Below are 23,220 nucleotides of genomic sequence, written 5' to 3' on the forward strand. Positions count from 1 at the left end.
TATATTTGCACTTACGGTTACATCCAGCAAGCACAATTTTCACATCTATGGCTGCAAACTCCTTAATAACCTGCAATTAAATATCACATTTACTCACCACACAGATGGAGAATAAAACACTGTGGGTCATGCTGTTGGAAAATAATCGACAGCTGAGCGGCGCCATGAAGCAGAGTTACTGTTCCCACAACAACCTTGATTAGTTTTCCATAACAGCACGTTCTGAACATTTTTACTCATTAAAGAAGGATGCAGAAATGCTTTCCCCATTGAGTGTCCCTTCTGTTATAGCAGCTATAAACAAACAGCTGTTCCCTCTCCAGCATCTCTATTCTCATGGACCCCCCCAAAAAAAAAAAAAAAAACTCTTTTCTGAAGATTCCAGAAAACTTTTTAGTTTTACCTCCAATACTGGAAACTCCTTCCAGAAATGTTCTAAATAAAATCCACATCTCCTGACAGAAAACTTTGAGTGCATGAATGTAAACCTGTGATCATCTGGAGCTGCACGACTGTCAGAGCTGCTGTTCTAGAAAATTCATCAACACCTTTATTCTTCTGACCAATCAGAGTCCAGAATTCAGCAGCACAGTGGTATAAATTAATTACTTGACAGATTTTCCAACCTTAAACCATTTAAAAAAAAAAAAAAAAGTGTTTGCTTACTGATTTAATAGCTTTGGCTCCGACAGAGTCCATGAAGTTGACCGAACTCAGGTCCAGGATGATGGAGTGGACGGGACACAGCAACTGGAGGACGCGCTCCTCCTCAGAGTCAGACTCTGCCTCAGCGATTTGTCCATTAACGTGAAACTCCACTCGAGTTTGCGCTTCGTCCACCACTTCATGACTCACACCCGACTCCACATTCTAACAGCAAAAACACAACCAACACACACACACACACTCACTCCTGAAACTGGAGGATTCGCTCACTCTCTGACACACACACACACACACGCGTGCGCGACAGCTGGCACATCAGTTGATATCGGTGGATGTCGGGGCAGGAAGAGCTGATGCAGCCCTGTGAAAACCACCCTTGACAGGCGACAGAACACTTTCATTCGCCTTTATGACAGCTGGTGTAGAGTGAAAAACTCCTGTTGGAATCCTTCCTTACTACATTTATGCTGATTTATGTCAGTTGTCAGAAAGACCTGTGTGTGTTATGTAGCTGTATGAACACTGACACAATGAACACCCTGTCAACTGAAATACTTTTGTTGACGATATTCAGAAGTTGTCAGGAAGAATAGAAGAGAGAAGAATAGAGAGTCATGTCGTGCAGAAAAGAGAACAAGAGAGTAGACAAGAGTAGAGTAGAATACACTCCAGTGAATGAGGTGTGTGTGTGTGTGTGTGTACTGGAGATAATATACTGCAGTGTAAATGTGTGCAGAACTTGTACCAGTTTAACGAGTGCTTTCTTTTGCTCAGAGCCGTGCTGTGAGGGTTCCTTGTCTCGACTCTTTCTTAGCTGCTTCTGTTGCCATTTCCTTTTGGCCAGAAGCTGTGCCGGATCGACACCCGTCTGCAATCAGAGGAAAGTGCTGAATAAAGAACACACATCATTACAGAATTCCAAAAATCAATTTGTCATTTCTGGAAGAAGTCTACAGTGTCCGTGCTTTAAAACAGTCAGAAGTGAAGCTGGAACTCAGTGGTTTTTTTTTTCTTATTTAATTAAAGAGAACAAAAAGAGAAGCTGGTGAGGAAACAACTGTTTTAAATGTGTGTATTATTTTCATTATATATCCCTATATAAACACACACACACACACACACACACACCCCTCCCCTGAGTCACTCAAGATGCTTATAAGGGTGAAGATTACTGGACATACAGCCTTAAATAAACATGGCCACATGTCAGAAATGAACATTTTCACCTTTTCTAAACATTAACAGGATTTTATCCGTCTCCACTTTCTCTTGTGAACGTAATTTTTTTCCATAACATGACAAACATCCTCCAAAATTAAATGCAGGCCTGTGTCTCCATGTTTATTTTGGAAATGCCCACTTTTCACAAGCCAATCAAATCACAATGGACAAAACCCAACTGTTGCTTGCCCAAATATGGTATTTCACTCAGAAATAAGTCCCATCAGGGTAAAAATAAACTGCCTTCGAAGCTCCTTTCCATGTTATTATTCTGCTATTGTCATCATACTTGCCAACTTTTCAAAATTCTCATGAGGGAGAAAAGTGCGTGAACAACATTTTCAATTGGCCGAGGGTCTGATGCGCGGTTGAAATGATAAACACAGTGGATCCCAATTAATTGCAAACCATTTGAAATTTATACAATTAGAGTTTTTGAGGGCGGCACGGTGGTGTAGTGGTTAGCGCTGTCGCCTCACAGCAAGAAGGTCCGGGTTCGAGCCCCGGGGCCGGCGAGGGCCTTTCTGTGCGGAGTTTGCATGTTCTCCCCGTGTCCGCGTGGGTTTCCTCCGGGTGCTCCGGTTTCCCCCACAGTCCAAAGACATGCAGGTTAGGTTAACTGGTGACTCTAAATTGAGCATAGGTGTGAATGTGAGTGTGAATGGTTGTCTGTGTCTATGTGTCAGCCCTGTGATGACCTGGCGACTTGTCCAGGGTGAACCCCGCCTTTCACCCGTAGTCAGCTGGGATAGGATCCAGCTCGCCCGCGACCCTGTAGAACAGGATAAAGCGGCTACAGATAATGAGATGAAAGAGTTTTTGAATTATTGATATTGTTCTATCAGTTACTGTAGGTTATGGGATTCCTGTATCAGGCATGAGAGAGCTCAGAGTGAAAAATCTGAAATAATACTCGTCTTGAATTTTAATACAACAATGAAAGGGAAGTCTTAAATCAGATTTTGAGCTGAAAAATCTCCTGCCTGAATATTGTATCCATACAGAGACCCACAGAAAATAACACAAGCGATGCTTTAGAAGAATGTTTATCATTTCTTAAAATAGTCACAGTGAATGAAAGGATTATTGGATTGCATCAAATGTGTTTTCCTTCTGTAAGCTCATGTACAAATACACAGAACTAAAATTTAACCAAAATAGTAACAACTCAATTAAATAAATACTGCACTGTCTTAGTACGACTAAAACGCATCTCTCTCACTAAAAACTTTCCAACAGAATTTTTAAAAAAGCACTAGAAATCCTATCGGAATGCACCAAAAGAATTTGCTCATTTGCAAACTTTGACTGGAAATTTTCAAACAAAATGTAAAAATGGCGCTATAAATCCTACCATACTATCACAATCTTCTCCACAAAGAAATTCACTCGACTGCAAAATTTCACTAAACACCAACTTCTAAACAGTGTGTTGGTGTTTAGTGAAATTTTGCAGGACAGAGAATGTGTTTGGTGAGTGTATTTGAACAGTGCCGTCGTGTCTTGGTGCTATTTTGAATTTACGTTCGAAAGTTTTAAGTGAAAGATTACTAGTGAGTGTATTTTGGTTGGACTAAAATTTTGCAGTCGAGTGAATTTCTTTGTGGAGAAGATTTTGATAGTATGGTAGGATTTATAGCGCCATTTTTACATTTTGTTTGAAAATTTCCAGTGCTCCCCAGCTCAGCCGCCATGTGTTGGAGTTTACCCCCAGTGAACGAGAGGGTCGCCTCTCTGCGCCTTCGGGTCGGGGAGAGGGCTCTTGCTGTTGTTTGTGCCTACGGGCCGAATAGCAGTATAGAGTATCCGGCCTTCTCGGAGTCCCTGGGAGAGGTACTAAGAGGTGCGCAGACTGGGGACTCCATTGTTCTACTGGGGGACTTCAATGCTCACGTGGGCGACAACAGTGACACCTGGAGGGGCGTGGTTGGGAGGAACGGCCTCCCCGATCTGAACCCGAGTGGTGTCTTGTTATTGGACTTCTGTGCTAGTCACGATTTGTCCATAACGAACACCATGTTTGAGCATAGGGGTGTCCATAAGTGCACGTGGCACCAGGACACCTTAGGTCAGAGGTCGATGATCGACTTTGTTGTCGTTTCATCTGATCTCCGGCCCTATGTCTTGGACACTCGGGTGAAGAGAGGGGCTGAGCTGTCAACTGATTGCCACCTGGTGGTGAGTTGGATCCGCTGGCGGAGAAGGAAGCCAGACAGACCTGGCAGGCCCAAACGTATGGTGAGGGTCTGCTGGGAACGTCTGGCTGAGCACTCTGTCAGGGAGGTCTTTAACTCCCACCTCCAGGAGAGCTTCCCCCAGCTTCCGAGGGAGGCGGGGGACATGGAGTCTGAGTGGACCATATTCTCTACCTCCATTGTGGACGCAGCTGTTCGGAGCTGTGGCCGCAAGGTCTCCGGTGCCTGTCGTGGCGGCAATCCCCGAACCCGGTGGTGGACACCGGAAGTAAGGGATGCCGTCAAGCTGGAGGAGGAGTCCTATCGGGCCATGTTGACCTCCGGGACTCCTGAGGCAGCTGACGGGTATCGGCAGGCCAGGCGTGCCGCAGCTCGGGAAGTTGCGGAGGCAAAAACTCGAAACTGGGAGGAGTTCGGGGAGGCCATGGAGAAGGACTATCGGTCAGCCTCGAAGAAATTCTGGCAAACCATCCGGCGCCTCAGGAGGGGGAAGCAGTACTCTGCCAACACTGTTTACAGTGTGGGTGGGGAGCTGTTGACCTTGACTGGGGACATTGTCGGGCGGTGGAAGGAATACTTTGAGGATCTCCTCAATCCCACCATCATGTCTTCCATTGAGGAGGCGGAGGCTGAGGACTCAGAGATGGACTCGTCCATTACCCAAGCCGAAGTCACTGAGGTGGTCTGCAAGCTCCTCGGTGGCAAGGCACCGGGGGTGGATGAGATCCACCCTGAGTATCTCAAATCTCTAGATGTTGTGGGACTGTCTTGGCTGACACGTCTCTGCAACATCGCGTGGCAGTTGGGGACAGTGCCTCTGGAGTGGCAGACTGGGGTGGTGGTCCCTCTTTTTAAGAAAGGGGACCGGAGAGTGTGCTCCAATTACAGGGGGGAAAAAAAAAAAAAAATCACACTTCTCAGCCTCCCAGGGAAGGTTTACTCCAGGGTACCGGAGAGGAGAATTCGGCCGATAGTCGAACCTCGGATCCAGGAGGAACAATGCAGTTTTCGTCCTGGTCGCGGAACACTGGACCAGCTCTATACCCTTCATAGGGTGCTCGAGGGTTCATGGGAGTTTGCCCAACCAGTCCACATGTGCTTTGTGGATCTGGAGAAGGCATTCGACCGTGTCCCTCGTGGTATTCTGTGGGGGGTGCTTCGGGAGTATGGGGTTCGGGGCTCTTTGCTAAGGGCTGTCCGGGCCCTGTACGAATGGAGCAGGAGTCTGGTTCGCATTGCCGGCAGTAAGTCAGACCTGTTCCCAGTGCATGTTGGACTCCGGCAGGGCTGTCCTTTGTCACCGGTTCTGTTCATAAGTTTTATGGGCAGAATTTCTAGGCGCAGCCAGGGGCCGGAAGGAATCCTGTTTTGGAACCACAGGATTTCATCTCTGCTTTTCGCAGATGATGTTGTCCTGTTGGCTTCTTGAAACCAGGACCTTCAGCATGCACTGGAGTGGTTTGCAGCTGAGTGTGAAGCGGCTGGGATGAGAATCAGCACCTCCAAGTCTGAGGCCATGGTTCTTGACCGGAAAAGGGTGGCTTGCCCTCTCCAGGTTGGTGGAGAAGTCCTGCCTCAAGTGGAGGAGTTTAAGTATCTCAGGATCTTGTTCACGAGTGAGGGAAGGATAGAGCGTGATGTAACCCCCAATTCAAATAGGACTATAAATAATCCTAGTGAAATAAATAAGAAATATTTATGACTAAATAGCAATAAACACATAAGTAAGACACAGTCATTAATAAATACACTTATTAGAATCCACTTAGTACAAGTTTCTATGCTTTTAATGGTGTTTGAACCATCCCTTTAATTTAATGACACTGCCCCTTTAAGACACTGTCCCAGCTCTGCACGCGCCAACACTAACGGAGACGCTCACGGAAATCAACACGCAGTATCGACCGCCTGAATAATATCCAAATAAAATCACATTTAACATCTCTAATAGAGTTCAACAGTAAACCCGACAACATCTTAGCAGTGATCCTGAAGAGTGTTTTGGTGAGTTTTATTTTGTTTGTTCAACGAGTTGAATGAATGTATTACAATGGAATAAGCTCGCGAGGTGAAGCCTATGTTTATATTTGTCAAAACACAGTTATTCAAGGTGTTTTCACTAGCTTCTGAATGTTAAAGAAGGGAACTGTAGGATAGATTATTCCCTATTCCTCGACATTTTGTCGGTTGATTTGTGCTTTTGAGTAATGGCTAAGCCCGAGTTCATTTTACGTTGCTATGGTGACAGTCAGTAGCAAGAGGAAGAGTTTAGCATTCCTCCGCTATCGCTGTGTAAAATTAGAGTATACAGTTTTACTGGTGAGAGGAATATTTATTTATTTTATGTGTTTTTATGGCCTGTGTGCAGGCCCCCGGGAGAGTTTGAGGACAGCTCGATGGATCGGACCCTTTACTATTCAGCGTTTGCGAGGCAGCATCGAATTGAACGATAATTGAAGTGGAGACTAGATGGCGAGCCTACCCAAGAGATTCTAACCCCTGCAAGGACTGAAACCAGCATTCGATACACAGTTTGACTCGAACTGAGCTAATCTTTGAATATTGACTGAGCTATTGAACAAATCGAACTGGACGGATCCACTGGACTGAAAAGTTAAAGTGTTGCAACACAGTAATCTATTGAGGGCCTTCAAATAGAATAGAAACTTGTGAAGTGTGAATGTGTGAGTGTGAATTGGTTAATGTGTTATTTTTCCTTTTATGGTTTCCTGTCAAAGTAAACTGAAAGAAACAATTAAATCAAACAGAAGAAACATTTAAAATACTTACCTAAAATACTTACCTGTTAAAGAGAGAGCTAACTCAAAGAAAACTAGAAACGAATAGAATCAAATAGCTTAAACATAGCTAAAGCGATTGTTACTGAAATAAGCTATTCAGACTATAACAGATCGGTCAAGAAAAGCTAGAATAAACCCATATTCAAACTTATTTAAATTTATTCAACAAGAAAAGATTAAACTCATAGAACTTATTTAAATACACATTTTGCACTGTAAATATTTATTGATCTATTTATTCATTTATCTCTTGTACTGTGAATGTTTATTGAACTATTTACATTGATATATTTATTGAACTATTTACACTCAACCAATCCAACTTGCTGATCCTTTTCATGTTTATTATTATTCAGTAAACTGCCGGCTTATTTGTATCCATGTCTCATGTCTCTTCCTCTATACAAAACACACCACTAACGAATCTAGAGGTGGTCCAGTAGCATCATTTATTAATTATTGCATTTACAGTGTTACAAGTGCTATAGTGAGGTCGACAGGCGGATCGGTGCGGCCTCCGCAGTGATGCGGTCGCTTTACCGGTCCATTGTGGCGAAGGAGGAGCTGAGCCAAAAGGCGAAGCTCTCGATTTACCGGTCGATCTACGTTCCGACTCTCACCTATGGTCATGAGCTTTGGGTAATGACTGAAAGAACAAGATCGCGGATACAAGCGGCCGAAATGAGTTTCCTTCGCAGGGTGGCTGGGCGCTCCCTTAGAGATAGGGTGAGAAGCACAGTCACTCGGGAGGAGCTCGGAGTAGAGCCGCTGCTCCTCCACATCGAGAGGAATCAGCTGAGGTGGCTCGGGCATCTCTTTTGGATGCCTCCTGGACGCCTCCCTGGGGAGGTGTTCCAGGCATGTCCCCCCGGGAGGAGGCCCCGGGGAAGACCCAGGACACGCTGGAGGGACTATGTCTCTCGGCTGGCCTGGGAACGCCTCGGTGTTCTTCCCGAGGAGCTGGCCGAGGTGTCTGGGGAAAGGGAAGTTTGGGCTTCCATGCTCAGACTGCTGCCTCCGCGACCCGTCCCGGATAAGCGGATGAAGACGAGACGAGATGAGACTTTAGAAGTTGTACAGTTTGTTTCTGAAATGGTATGGAAGGCTAGTTTAATTTCACACTCAAATGTCCATTATATTCTGATTTAAGGTATCTTTACCTTAAAATGTGTAACTGGCTGGTCGAACACTTGCTTATCCATGGAAATTCATTCTCCCAGGGAACCTGGGATTTGCATTCATATTTTTGCCGTGTGGTATTGGGTTTAGTGGCCATGATGAAGGACTGCTTGTAAAAAATGTCGGACAGCCTGGGTGAATCCTAGATTACGGAAGTGACTTTTGTTCTGTTCGTTGATTGGTTAAGAATTAGTTGATGTCAGCATCGTTTCTCATACGATTCTGATTGGACATAAATTGGGAGTATTTTTAACTTGGCGGTAGGGATTTCCCAAAACCGGGAGATTATCCAGTTTTTAACAAATACGATCGGGAGGCGGGAGACGGAGGCTAAAATCGGGAGCCTCCCGCCGAAATCGGGAGGGTTGGCAAGTATGCGTCACTGTATTTTCATGAAACAGTGATGGAGGATGTTTTTCATTCTTACCTTTTCCTTGAGTGTGCTCACATACTGGTCACAGTTTGCAAAGTAGATTGAAGAATTGGAGTGGAAAATCTTAATTCCTGAACATTCTGTAGCCTGGAGAAAGAACCGATATCAACAAGGACCAGTGACATTTGCAATGCAAATTAAAACAAAACTGAATCTCAGTGGGAGAGAAGTGTTACCTCTTCATATTCCTCAATGTCGAAGTAAAGTCCAGTGTTGGAGATTTGTCCAAGAATAACACTTTTAGGACTGAGAAAAACAACAAGGGGGAAAAAAAAACAGGATCATATTTACGGAAAATATTTTGCAAACCTGGTATTACAGAACTCAACCTCAGGAAGTGAAAAACATCAGGGTCATGTCAATAGAGAACAGTCTGAAATTCACTGAACTCTGTTTAAATATTTAAATGTAATTTTAAGTACAAGTTATAAACTAATTAAATATAAAACTTTTGAATATATAAAAGCATTTATTTTAATTAAGTTGAACCCTTTGTCTTTCTACATTATATTCAGTTATATTAAAAAAAAAAAAGGGGAGAAAGAAAAAAAAAAAAAGGGAACCGTTTATAATTTAAATTATAATGACTCTACAACCCAGTGAAATTAAAACTCTCTTTTTGAAAACCATAATTCCACAGCGCCCTGTGATGACCTGGCGACTTGTCCAGGGTGAACCCCGCCTTTCGCCCGTAGTCAGCTGGGATAGGCTCCAGCTCGCCTGCGACCCTGTAGAACAGGATAAAGCGGCTACAGATAATGAGATGGAGATTAATTTAAATGATTTGGTGAATCACCTGAGTACAAAGAAAGAGTTAGAAAGAGCTTGGATGCTAAAGTGATTCATGATTCACTCAAATGATTCAGCTAGTAATTCTCAGGTTTTGGATGGTAAAATTATTCAGGATTAATTCAGGTGATTCAGTGAATCACCTGAGCACAAAGTTAGAAAGGCTTTGGATGCTAAAATGATGACATGACTGAATCATGAAGGACACTTTCTCACATGTACGCTACATCAGACTGGTTTCCAGCCTGGAGGATGAACTGGTCTTGTTTACCTTTGTGTTCTGTAGATGACCGTGAGGACAGCAAACGTCACAGCCACCAGGAGTCCATAATCCAACCCCAGCAGCACGGATGCCACAAAGGCCACCACCCAAATCACCTTGGGAGGAGAAGACAACACAACACCCCCCCCACACACACAATAAACAGCATACCCTGTTATCTTTTCTGACCCTGCATCCTTATAGCAACTACTAAAAATGCAAATGAAACACTAGATTAAAAGCTTAATTCCAACAGAATATTTAAATCAGACACGTGATGGTGATGACGGCGATGATGATGATGTGTAATAAGTGTGACAGGACTGGAGGCTGTAGCGCTCAGTAACACTCAGGATCAGAAGCTGAAGCTCACCAGTTCAGTCCTGCTGGTTCTCCATAAAGCAGGGATGTCCCGAAACTGTTTGAACATGCCCAGCAGATTGACCATGATGATCGCAGCCAATACGGTCTGAGAAGAGAGATCACATGACCCAAACAATAACACGCTCAGCTCACGGCAGTACAAACAAGTTTACTAGAACAGATTACTTTTAAATCTCTTTTACTTTTCAGTCATCGTTTTCATTTTGGTTCAGACTTCAAAGCTCAAAGTCTGTTTTCACCATTTTCTTATTTTTTTCCTCTTAAAAAATAAAAGCATTGATTTTAGCATCTTTTGTGTAGATATCATACAATGTACACATTGTAACCATAGCAACGCCCATACCCGTCCTAGCTAGTCTCAGCTAACGAACTAACCTCACTTACTCTGTACATGAGATTTAGGCCAAATCCCATTTCACCCCTTGGACCAACCCCTTGGCCCTTCCCCTCCATTTTGCGCGTTCACGTGAAGGGGTAGGGGTATCCCAATCCCAGTTAACGCGGAGGGGTAGGGGAAGGGGTAGGGCTTCTGTACCCCTCCAAACGGAGATTTTCCTGGAGCTGACTCCGAACGAAGGGGTTTGAGTGATTTCCCACAATGCCATGCGGATTTCAGCGAGATTTCATGCGGATTTCAGAAAGATGGCGGTTCCCGCGGCGAAAGATTGTCATAAATGTATTTTCTCCATTATTTACGTGTTTTAAGTTGTTATCCAGAGAAAACACGCCGCTTGATTCGCTTTCGAGCTGAGAATGAGCAGCGATTTCTGAAATCCAAGCTGCTGCTAAAAAGCTTTGGGAGTGAGTATTGTTTTCGGTTGCTTGACTGCGTACGTTTTGTTCTGTTATTCTCGCTTTTATTGTTTACATGAGTGTTCTGACACCTCATTCTGTCGGATGTGGTGCACGAAGCGCCAAAGATATCCCATTCAGTGGTGTTAGTTAACAAATCACACCCTGCCAGCAGAGATTTCTGGCTCTGACTGTAGCGGCTGGTCGCAGCCAATGACGCATTGTTGCGTTTTGCTAACGTAAACGCTGATGGAGGTACGCGATGACGTATGCGATCGTTGAAGGGCTATCCCAATACGTAAGGGTTGAATTTCAAGCCCTATCCCTTGTAGCTCAGTTTCAAGGGGAAGGGCCAAGGGGAAGGCGGAGGGGAAGGGGTAGAAATTAGAATTGGGATTGGGCCTTATTAATCTCAGTGATACAGATAACAAAAGTGTCTCAGTGATGACGAGGTTGTTTTTTTTTTTTTTAAAGATATTTTTTTGGGCTTTTTGCACCTTTATTGGATAGGACAGTGTAGAGACAGGAAATGAGCGGGAGAGAGACGGGAAGGGATCGGGAAATGACCTCGGGCCGGAATCGAACCCGGGTCGCCCGCATTCATGGTATGGCGCCTTAACCACCTGAGCCACGACGCCCCCATGACGAGGTTGTTTTGGTGAAATTTCAAATTTGAACTTCAAAAGGAAAAAAGAAAAAAAAAATCCTAGCAACTGTGAAAGCAGCCATATTCTTACGAGGTCTCCTCTATCACACCTGATCTGATTCAAAATCACCAGCTAATTTTTTAGAAAAAGCTCCAAATCTGGCACCGTTGCTCTGGAAACCCTAGATTAGTGGTGCATTATGGGTAATCTACTAAACTAACCAGAAACGATGATATAAATCCCATCTAGTGAGAATTTGGACACTTAAAAACAACTGAACCTGAAAATAGTGCACTATGTAAAGTAGGGAATGAATTCAGACACAGGATGAGTGAGGAGAGACAGAATATTGTATAAAGAGGAATAAAACGTACCTGCGGTAAAGACTGGAACAAAAACCCGACTGCCAAGACAACCACAAGGACCAGTAAGGAGGCCAACAACCCTGCAATCTGCACAGACAGACACACAGAGACACACCCAGAGTAAACGAATTCCAGTGAAGCAGCAATGAGCTTATCTTACATTTATCACACCAGGACGCACTCCACCCACCCGACCAAAATGAATCAGGAGGAGGCACACTCATCTGCAAAACACTGGTCAAAACCATAACCAGATACACACACTGTCACACACTGCTAAAACCGTTTTAGATCTGTAGCACGTGAGGATAAACTGGATGCATGAGCTTAATCCCTCATCCCCTCAGATTTCTCTGGAACCCATTTTCTCTCCGCTGCAGTCTCCTGAAATCCCACCAGCCCTCAATCATCACACGCTTCCTCTGAGACATGTGAACTCAGTCATTCTGCTGCACACGGCAGTGCAGTGCACTCCGAGGAAAGGAGCCATCAACCCTCTTCCTCATACATGATCTCACACACACACACACACACACGATTGGCTCACGTCACTGTGCAGAGAAGGGAGGGACAGTAAGCTCCTCCCACCTAAAGTACACAGCCAATCACGGTCTCTTGGACTCCAAGGATTTGAACTTAAGGTACATTAGTTATGAAAAATTTGAAAGCACGGACACCAATTTGTTGGGGGGGGGGGGGGGGGGACACACGATGTGAATATAAAAATCAAGAAATAAATAAAAAAAACAAAAAACTCCAAAAAACACTGATTATAAATACAATACATTGTGGTGTAAAACAAGTGAATAAAAATGTCTTGTTCTACGAGATTAATAATTAATATAATAAAATATAATGTATAATATATAATGTAATAATATTATTAATACAATAATATATAAAAACTAACTAAATAGGTAATTAATAATAATTTGTTCTGTGTATAGCACACTCTGCCTAATGTTGAAATGAGTCGTGCGTGTGTGTTACCTGAGTCTTTCCACCCGTGCTCTCCTGCACTAAACTGCGAGACATCGAGCAGGTGACGGCGAAGGTGTGGAAAGCAGAACTGACAGAGTTACACAAGCCGAGTGCAATCAGCTCCTGCCATCATAAATCACAGCGTTATCACATCAATGCTGTTTCAATCAGGACCATAAAATCAATCATAACCTCATAAACATGGGTTAAAAAAAAAAAAGGAATAAAATAATATCGCACTCAATTTGCTCCCACGATTTAAAAAAAAAAAAAAAAAAAACCAAGTCTAATGTTCTAAAGGAAGTCCACTTGAGCACACTAACGCAACGTCCCACACCCTCCAGCCTGGTGTGATGGTGAACCCAAATCCGGGACTGGATTTGTTGTGTGTCCCAGTTGAGTGTTTGGCTCTAAAAGCAGAACTTCAGCCTGAACAGAACTCCTTTAGAGCTGTGGTTCTCAGAATAGCATCAGTGAAGCGTAACTTCAGAAATCCCAGAACCTCTTCTGAACTTTATTACAGATTCCCAACACTACATCTGATTATACTGTCAGAGTAATAAAGATGAGTCGAGAGTTTAGAACCTCTGTGACAGAGAAAGAAAGAGTTGACTAGACGCGCATTGTCAAAATGTTAAACCAGTTCAAAATTAAAATTCTTTTGATTCACTTACGGGGTATTTTTTGTGGATGTGTCCAAATAATATAAAGAACATTACATGGTGGGGTGAAGATATGAAGTTTATCTTCTCGTGTTAAATATTTTCACCACTCAGAGATAAACTTCATATCTTCACACCACAATGTAATATCCTCTATATATTGTACTCCTTTAAATAATAAACCCAAGAGTCTAAAAACCTGATTTCACACCAAGGGTGCCAATACTTTCATCTCCATGACAATGCTGTGGTTAGAGGAAATAAAAATAGATCAGAAGCACAGTGATTGGGGCTGTTAATGCGGTGCACGAAGGTTAAGTTCGCATGCAGTGTGTGTGTAGGTTCCATCCTGTGTCGGAACAGTCAGCAGTTTCAGCTCCAAGCCCCATGTCACTGACAGGAAGTGATGAATCACCTGGTTTCCGTCCACACTGTAGCCGTATTTGAGAGCGAATATTTTCGCCAGGGAGATCCCCATGGAGAATCCCACCACCGCCAAAGCTACAGCGTCTGTGATCAGGGTGGGGAGGAGACTGAAATCTGGAAGAGCCGGTGCTTGGAGTCTGAACAGAAGAAACCGCTGATTGAAACCAGATCAGGGTCAGAGACCACACGCAGACAGACACACACACGCAGACAGACACAGACACGCACGCAGATGCAGACACGCAGACACACGCACAGACACACACACACGCAGACAGACACACGCAGAGAGACACGCACACGCAGACACGCACACGCAGACAGACGCAGACGCAGACACGCACACGCAGACAGACGGGCAGAGACACACACACACACGCAGACAGACGGGCAGAGACACACACACACACGCAGACAGACGGGCAGAGACACACACACACGCAGACAGACGGGCAGAGACACACACACACACGCAGACAGACGGGCAGAGACACACACACACACACGCAGACAGACGGGCAGAGACACACACACACACGCAGACAGACGGGCAGAGACACACACACACACGCAGACAGACGGGCAGAGACACACACACACACGCAGACAGACGGGCAGAGACACACACACACGCAGACAGACGGGCAGAGACACACACACACGCAGACAGACGGGCAGAGACACACACACGCAGACAGACGGGCAGAGACACACACGCAGACAGACGGGCAGAGACACACACGCAGACAGACGGGCAGAGACACACACGCAGACAGACGGGCAGAGACACACAGACAGGCAGGCAGGCAGGCAGGCAGAGACAGGCAGGCAGGCAGGCAGAGACACACAGACAGACAGGCAGAGAGACACAGACAGACAGACAGGCAGAGACACACACACAGACAGGCAGGCAGAGACACACACACAGACAGGCAGGCAGAGACACACACACAGACAGGCAGGCAGAGACACACACACAGACAGGCAGGCAGAGACACACACACAGACAGGCAGGCAGAGACACACACACAGACAGGCAGGCAGAGACACACACACAGACAGGCAGGCAGAGACACACACACAGAGACAGGCAGAGACACACACACAGAGACAGGCAGAGACACACACACAGACAGACAGGCAGAGACACACACACAGACAGACAGGCAGAGACACACACACAGACAGACAGGCAGAGACACACACACAGACAGACAGGCAGAGACACACACACAGACAGACAGGCAGAGACACACACACAGACAGACAGGCAGAGACACACAGACAGACAGACAGGCAGAGACACGCAGACAGACAGACAGGCAGAGACACGCAGACAGACAGACAGGCAGAGACACGCAGACAGACAGACAGGCAGAGACACGCAGACAGACAGGCAGGCAGAGACACGCAGACAGACAGGCAGGCAGAGACACGCAGACAGACAGGCAGGCAGAGACACGCAGACAGACAGGCAGGCAGAGACACGCACACAGACAGACAGGCAGAGACACACACAGACAGACAGGCAGAGACACACAGACAGACAGACAGGCAGAGACACACAGACAGACAGACAGACAGGCAGAGACACGCAGACAGACAGACAGGCAGAGACACGCAGACAGACAGACAGGCAGAGACACGCAGACAGACAGGCAGGCAGAGACACGCAGACAGACAGGCAGGCAGAGACACGCACGCAGACAGACAGGCAGGCAGAGACACGCACACAGACAGACAGGCAGAGACACGCACACAGACAGACAGGCAGAGACACGCACACAGACAGACAGGCAGAGACACGCACACAGACAGACAGGCAGAGACACGCACACAGACAGGCAGGCAGAGACACGCACACAGACAGGCAGGCAGAGACACGCAGACAGACAGGCAGAGACACAGACACACACACAGGCAGAGACACAGACAGACAGGCAGAGACACAGACAGACAGGCAGAGACACACACAGACAGAGACACACACACACACAGGCAGGCAGACACACACGCAGACACACACGCAGACAGAGACACACACACACGCAGACAGAGACACACACACACGCAGACAGAGACACACACACACGCAGACAGAGACACACACACGCAGACAGACGGGCAGAGACACACACACGCAGACAGACAGACGGGCAGAGACACACACACACACGCAGACAGACGGGCAGAGACACACACACACACGCAGACAGACGGGCAGAGACACACACACACACGCAGACAGACGGGCAGAGACACACACACACACGCAGACAGACGGGCAGAGACACACACACACACGCAGACAGACGGGCAGAGACACACACACACACACGCAGACAGACGGGCAGAGACACACACACACACACACGCAGACAGACGGGCAGAGACACACACACACACGCAGACAGACGGGCAGAGACACACACACACACACACGCAGACAGACGTGCAGAGACACACACACACACGCAGACAGACGGGCAGAGACACACACACACACACACGCAGACAGACGGGCAGAGACACACACACACACACACGCAGACAGACGGGCAGAGACACACACACACACACACGCAGACAGACGGGCAGAGACACACACACACACACGCAGACAGACGTGCAGAGACACACACACACACACACGCAGACAGACGTGCAGAGACACACACACACACGCAGACAGACGGGCAGAGACACACACACACGCAGACAGACGGGCAGAGACACACACACACACGCAGACAGACGGGCAGAGACACACACACACGCAGACAGACGGGCAGAGACACACACACACGCAGACAGACGGGCAGAGACACACACGCAGACAGACGGGCAGAGACACACGCAGACAGACGGGCAGAGACACACACGCAGACAGACGGGCAGAGACACACACGCAGACAGACGGGCAGAGACACACAGACAGGCAGGCAGGCAGGCAGAGACACACAGACAGACGGGCAGAGACACACAGACAGACAGGCAGAGAGACACAGACAGACAGACAGGCAGAGACACACACACAGACAGGCAGGCAGAGACACACACACAGACAGGCAGGCAGAGACACACACACAGACAGGCAGGCAGAGACACACACAGACAGGCAGGCAGAGAGACACACACAGACAGGCAGGCAGACACACACACACAGAGACAGGCAGAGACACGCACACAGAGACAGGCAGAGACACGCAGACAGACAGACAGGCAGAGACACGCAGACAGACAGACAGGCAGAGACACGCAGACAGACAGACAGGCAGAGACACGCAGACAGACAGACAGGCAGAGACACGCAGACAGACAGACAGGCAGAGACACGCAGACAGACAGACAGGCAGAGACACACACACAGACAGGCAGGCAGAGACACACACACAGACAGGCAGGCAGAGACACACACACAGACAGGCAGGCAGAGACACACACACAGACAGGCAGGCAGAGACACACACACAGACAGGCAGGCAGAGACACACACACAGACAGGCAGGCAGAGACACACACAGACAGGCAGGCAGAGACACACACACAGAGACAGGCAGAGACACACACACAGAGACAGGCAGAGACACACACACAGAGACAGGCAGAGACACACACACAGAGACAGGCAGAGACACACACACAGACAGACAGGCAGAGACACACACACAGACAGACAGGCAGAGACACACACACAGACAGACAGGCAGAGACACACACACAGACAGACAGGCAGAGACACACACACAGACAGGCAGAGACACGCAGACAGACAGACAGGCAGAGACACGCAGACAGACAGACAGGCAGAGACACGCAGACAGACAGACAGGCAGAGACACGCAGACAGACAGACAGGCAGAGACACGCAGACAGACAGGCAGGCAGAGACACGCAGACAGACAGGCAGGCAGAGACACGCAGACAGACAGGCAGGCAGAGACACGCACACAGACAGACAGGCAGAGACACGCACACAGACAGACAGGCAGAGACACGCAGACAGACAGACAGGCAGAGACACGCAGACAGACAGACAGGCAGAGACACACAGACAGACAGACAGACAGGCAGAGACACGCAGACAGACAGACAGGCAGAGACACGCAGACAGACAGACAGGCAGAGACACGCAGACAGACAGGCAGGCAGAGACACGCAGACAGACAGGCAGGCAGAGACACGCACACAGACAGACAGGCAGAGACACGCACACAGACAGGCAGGCAGAGACACGCACACAGACAGGCAGGCAGAGACACGCAGACAGACAGGCAGAGACACAGACACACACAGGCAGAGACACAGACAGACAGGCAGAGACACACACAGACAGGCAGAGACACACACAGACAGAGACACACACAGACAGAGACACACACAGACAGAGACACACACACACACACAGGCAGGCAGACACACACGCAGACACACGCAGACAGAGACACACACACACGCAGACAGAGACACACACACACACGCAGACAGAGACACACACACACACACGCAGACAGACACACACACACACACGCAGACAGAGACACACACGCAGACAGAGACACACACGCAGACAGAGACACACACGCAGACACACGCAGACAGAGACAGACACACACACACGCAGACAGAGACAGAGACACACACACACACGCAGACAGAGACACACACACACACGCAGACAGAGACACACACACACACACGCAGACAGAGACACACACGCACACACGCAGACAGAGACACACACGCAGACAGAGACAGAGACACACACGCAGACAGAGACAGAGACACACACGCAGACAGAGACACACGCAGACAGAGACACACGCAGACAGAGACACACGCAGACAGAGACACACGCAGACAGAGACACACGCAGACAGAGACACACGCAGACAGAGACACACGCAGACAGAGACACACACACACGCAGACAGAGACACACACACACGCAGACAGAGAGACACACACACGCAGACAGAGAGACACACACACACGCAGACAGAGAGACACACACACACGCAGACAGAGAGACACACACACACGCAGACAGAGAGACACACACACGCAGACAGAGACACACACACACGCAGACAGAGACACACACGCAGACAGACACACACACGCAGACAGAGACACACACACGCAGACAGAGACACACACACACACGCAGACAGACAGGAAGAGACACACACACACGCAGACAGACAGGCAGAGACACACACACACGCAGACAGACAGAGACAGACAAACACACACAGAGACACACAGGCAGAGACAGGCAGAGATGCCTACCCCAAATTTTGGATTTCAGTATTCATGAAAACATTTTTCAGTATTTTGGAATGACTTTCAGTAACATTGATTTATGCGCATTTCCATTATAAAGAGGTGTATATACCAATATGTTTAACATTTAAATTATTAAAAAGAACTGTTTTGTGTGAATTGAATAAACAAAACGCGAGCAGCCATCTCAACTGAATTTCCACTCAACAAATTTCTAGAGCATACATCACATTTTTATAAATACAATAGTGTTCCCTGTTTGCAGACATTACGGTTGACTACCAATCATTGGTATTGAATGTAACTCCTCAAAAGTATTATATTATATTGCCTGGCAAAATGTTCTACCTGTTAACGGATTCTAATAAAATAAAAAAATTCTTATTTCATGCCAAAGAGAGTCCGACATTGTTATCTTAATGTCCCAATATATAAATACTTCAGCATAATGCTTCAGAAGAGACATTGAATAAAATGGCATTTATAATTGTATTTAAAACAGTGGAATGATCAATTTTTTGCCACAATCCCAACAACACTAATCATAAAACTCTGTTTTTGATCAGACTACATGGACATTTGCACTTGCAACACTGAAAAGACTTTGAATTAAAGAAGTCCAGCCAGTGTTTGATATTTCAGTGAATAAAAATCAGACATGTAAAAAGAAACTGAATAAGTTTAACTCACATTTCATGGCACTAATCGGCAAGTTCAACTCCAAGTACAGGCCAACCATCACCGCTTCAGCACGGGTCACGTTCCGCGTCTTTTCATCCACAGATTTCGTAAAAAACTGCTGGATACCCCCAGATTTACTTTCCGCCTGACTCGCCATTTCAGTATACTCCATATGGGTTTGTAGCTGACATGCCGCGTGCAGTCATCGCGACCGCCATGAGTGATGTTAATGTCAGTTCTACACAGTTTGCAGTGCGCGTATCCATTGCCCTTTTGACTGGGTGTAATGCACGGCCATTCTACCGCATATCGTGGGAGGAACACCTGAGACCTGTGTTTCACTTGTCCCGATACTGAGCGTTTCATTTCCACGATTGAGAAGCAGCACCATGCGTGTGATGTCGAGTGAAAACAGCGCGAACAAATGTGCGGTATCTGCACGTCACACACAGCATGTGTGGTTGGTCGTAAAAATAAATAGCCGTGAATCGCGCATGGATTGAAAAAGTCGCTTGGACATTTAAAAACAACTCACTGGAATTTAAGACTTTATAATAATTCCGTACAGAATAACACTGTTTGCCGTAACATCGTATTTACGTAACTTTTCCGTACAAAATACGGCCAATCCGTACTAGTAGGCATCTCTGGACAGACAGACAGACACACACACTGCACTCCCTGCACTCCCCCCCACACACACTGCACTCCCCCCACACACACACACACTGCACTCCCCCCCACACACACACAGCACTCCCCCCACACACACACTGCACTCCCCCCCCACACACACACTGCACTCCCCCCCACACACACTGCACTCCCCCCCACACACACTGCACTCCCCCCCCACACACACACACTGCACTCCCCCCCCCCACACACACAGCACTCCCCCCACACACACACTGCACTCCCCCCCACACACACTGCACTCCCCCACACACACACACACTGCACTCCCCCCCACACACACACAGCACTCCCCCCACACACACACTGCACTCCCCCCCACACACACACTGCACTCCCCCCCACACACACACTGCACTCCCCCCCCACACACACACTGCACTCCCCCCCCACACACTGCACTCCCCCCCCACACACACACTGCACTCCCCCCCCCCCACACACACTGCACTCCCCCCACACACACACACTGCACTCCCCCCCCCACACACACTGCACTCCCCCCACACACACTGCACCCCCCCACACACACTGCACCCCCCCCACACACTGCACTCCCCCCCACACACACTGCACTCCCCCACACACTGCACTCCCCCCCCACACACACTGCACTCCCCCCCACACACACTGCACTCCCCCCCCACACACACTGCACTCCCCCCCACACACACTGCACTCCCCCCCACACACACTGCACTCCCCCCCACACACACACTGCACTCCCCCCACACACACACACTGCACTCCCCCCCACACACACACTGCACTCCCCCCCCACACACACACTGCACTCCCCCCCCACACACACACTGCACTTCCCCCCCACACACACTGCACTCCCCCCCCACACACACTGCACTCCCCCCCCCCCCACACACACTGCACTCCCCCCCCCCACACACACTGCACTCCCCCCCCACACACACTGCACTCCCCCCCCACACACACTGCACTCCCCCACACACTGCACTCCCCCCACACACACACTGCACTCCCCCCACACACACACTGCACTCCCCCCCCACACACACTGCACTCCCCCCCCACACACACTGCACTCCCCCCCCACACACACACTGCACTCCCCCCCCCCACACACTGCACTCCCCCCCCCCCCACACACACTGCACTCCCCCCCCCCACACACACACTGCACTCCCCCCCCACACACACACACTGCACTCCCCCCCCACACACACACTGCACTCCCCCCCACACACACACTGCACTCCCCCCCCACACACACACTGCACTCCCCCCCCACACACACTGCACTCCCCCCCCCCCACACACACTGCACTCCCCCCCCACACACACTGCACTCCCCCCCCCCCACACTGCACTCCCCCCACACACACACTGCACTCCCCCCCCCACACACACTGCACTCCCCCCCCACACACACTGCACTCCCCCCCCCCACACACTGCACTCCCCCCCCCACACTGCACTCCCCCCACACACACACTGCACTCCCCCCACACACACACTGCACTCCCCCCCACACACACACTGCACTCCCCCCACACACACACTGCACTCCCCCCACACACACACACTGCACTCCCCCCCCACACACACACTGCACTCCCCCCCCCACACACACTGCACTCCCCCCCACACACACACTGCACTCCCCCCCCCACACACACACTGCACTCCCCCCCCCCACACACACTGCACTCCCCCCCCCACACACACACTGCACTCCCCCCCCACACACACACACTGCACTCCCCCCCACACACACACTGCACTCCCCCCCACACACACACTGCACTCCCCCCCCACACACACACTGCACTCCCCCCCCACACACACACTGCACTCCCCCCCCCACACACACTGCACTCCCCCCCCCACACACACTGCACTCCCCCCCCCACACACACTGCACTCCCCCCCCCCACACTGCACTCCCCCCACACACACACTGCACTCCCCCCCCCCACACACACTGCACTCCCCCCACACACACACTGCACTCCCCCCACACACACACTGCACTCCCCCCCCCCACACACTGCACTCCCCCCCACACACACACACTGCACTCCCCCCCACACACACACTGCACTCCCCCCCACACACACACTGCACTCCCCCCACACACACACACTGCACTCCCCCCCCCACACACACACTGCACTCCCCCCCCACACACACTGCACTCCCACACACACACTGCACTCCCCCCCCCACACACACACTGCACTCCCCCCACACACACTGCACTCCCCCCCCACACACACACTGCACTCCCCCCCCACACACACACTGCACTCCCCCCCACACACACTGCACTCCCACACACACACACACACTGCACTCCCCCCCCACACACACACACTGCACTCCCCCCCCACACACACTGCACTCCCCCCCCACACACACTGCACTCCCCCCCCACACACACTGCACTCCCCACACACACACACACACTGCACTCCCCCCCCCCACACACACTGCACTCCCCCCCCCCCACACACACTGCACTCCCCCCCCACACACACACTGCACTCCCCCCCCACACACACTGCACTCCCCCTCCCACACACACTGCACTTCCCCCCACACACACAGTGCACTGCACTCCCCCCACACACACACTGCACTCCCCCCCACACACACACTGCACTCCCCCCCACACACACACTGCCCTCCCCCCCCACACACACACTGCACTCCCCCCCCCCACACACACTGCACTCCCCACACACACACACTGCACTCCCCCCCCACACACACACT

The 23,220-nt window shown here is 49.2% G+C and overlaps 1 protein-coding gene across 1 annotated transcript in view; it reads right to left on the reverse strand.

Moving 5' to 3' along the window:
• slc26a5 (solute carrier family 26 member 5) overlaps positions 1 to 23,220 on the reverse strand; it is an 86,744-nt gene that overhangs the window by 1,367 nt on the left and 62,157 nt on the right. The window contains exons 9-18 of the mRNA XM_060903500.1: positions 13,793 to 13,940; positions 12,725 to 12,838; positions 11,744 to 11,821; positions 9,920 to 10,015; positions 9,556 to 9,662; positions 8,672 to 8,741; positions 8,490 to 8,582; positions 1,412 to 1,534; positions 667 to 870; positions 16 to 70 (exon numbers count right to left, since the gene is read on the reverse strand). Coding sequence (XP_060759483.1) covers positions 16 to 70; positions 667 to 870; positions 1,412 to 1,534; positions 8,490 to 8,582; positions 8,672 to 8,741; positions 9,556 to 9,662; positions 9,920 to 10,015; positions 11,744 to 11,821; positions 12,725 to 12,838; positions 13,793 to 13,940 — 1,088 coding nt within the window. The remainder of the gene's footprint in view (positions 1 to 15; positions 71 to 666; positions 871 to 1,411; positions 1,535 to 8,489; positions 8,583 to 8,671; positions 8,742 to 9,555; positions 9,663 to 9,919; positions 10,016 to 11,743; positions 11,822 to 12,724; positions 12,839 to 13,792; positions 13,941 to 23,220) is intronic.

The sequence above is a fragment of the Neoarius graeffei genome, chromosome 21 (assembly GCF_027579695.1).
Source record: "Neoarius graeffei isolate fNeoGra1 chromosome 21, fNeoGra1.pri, whole genome shotgun sequence".
In the NCBI taxonomy this organism is placed as follows: Eukaryota; Metazoa; Chordata; class Actinopteri; order Siluriformes; family Ariidae; genus Neoarius; species Neoarius graeffei.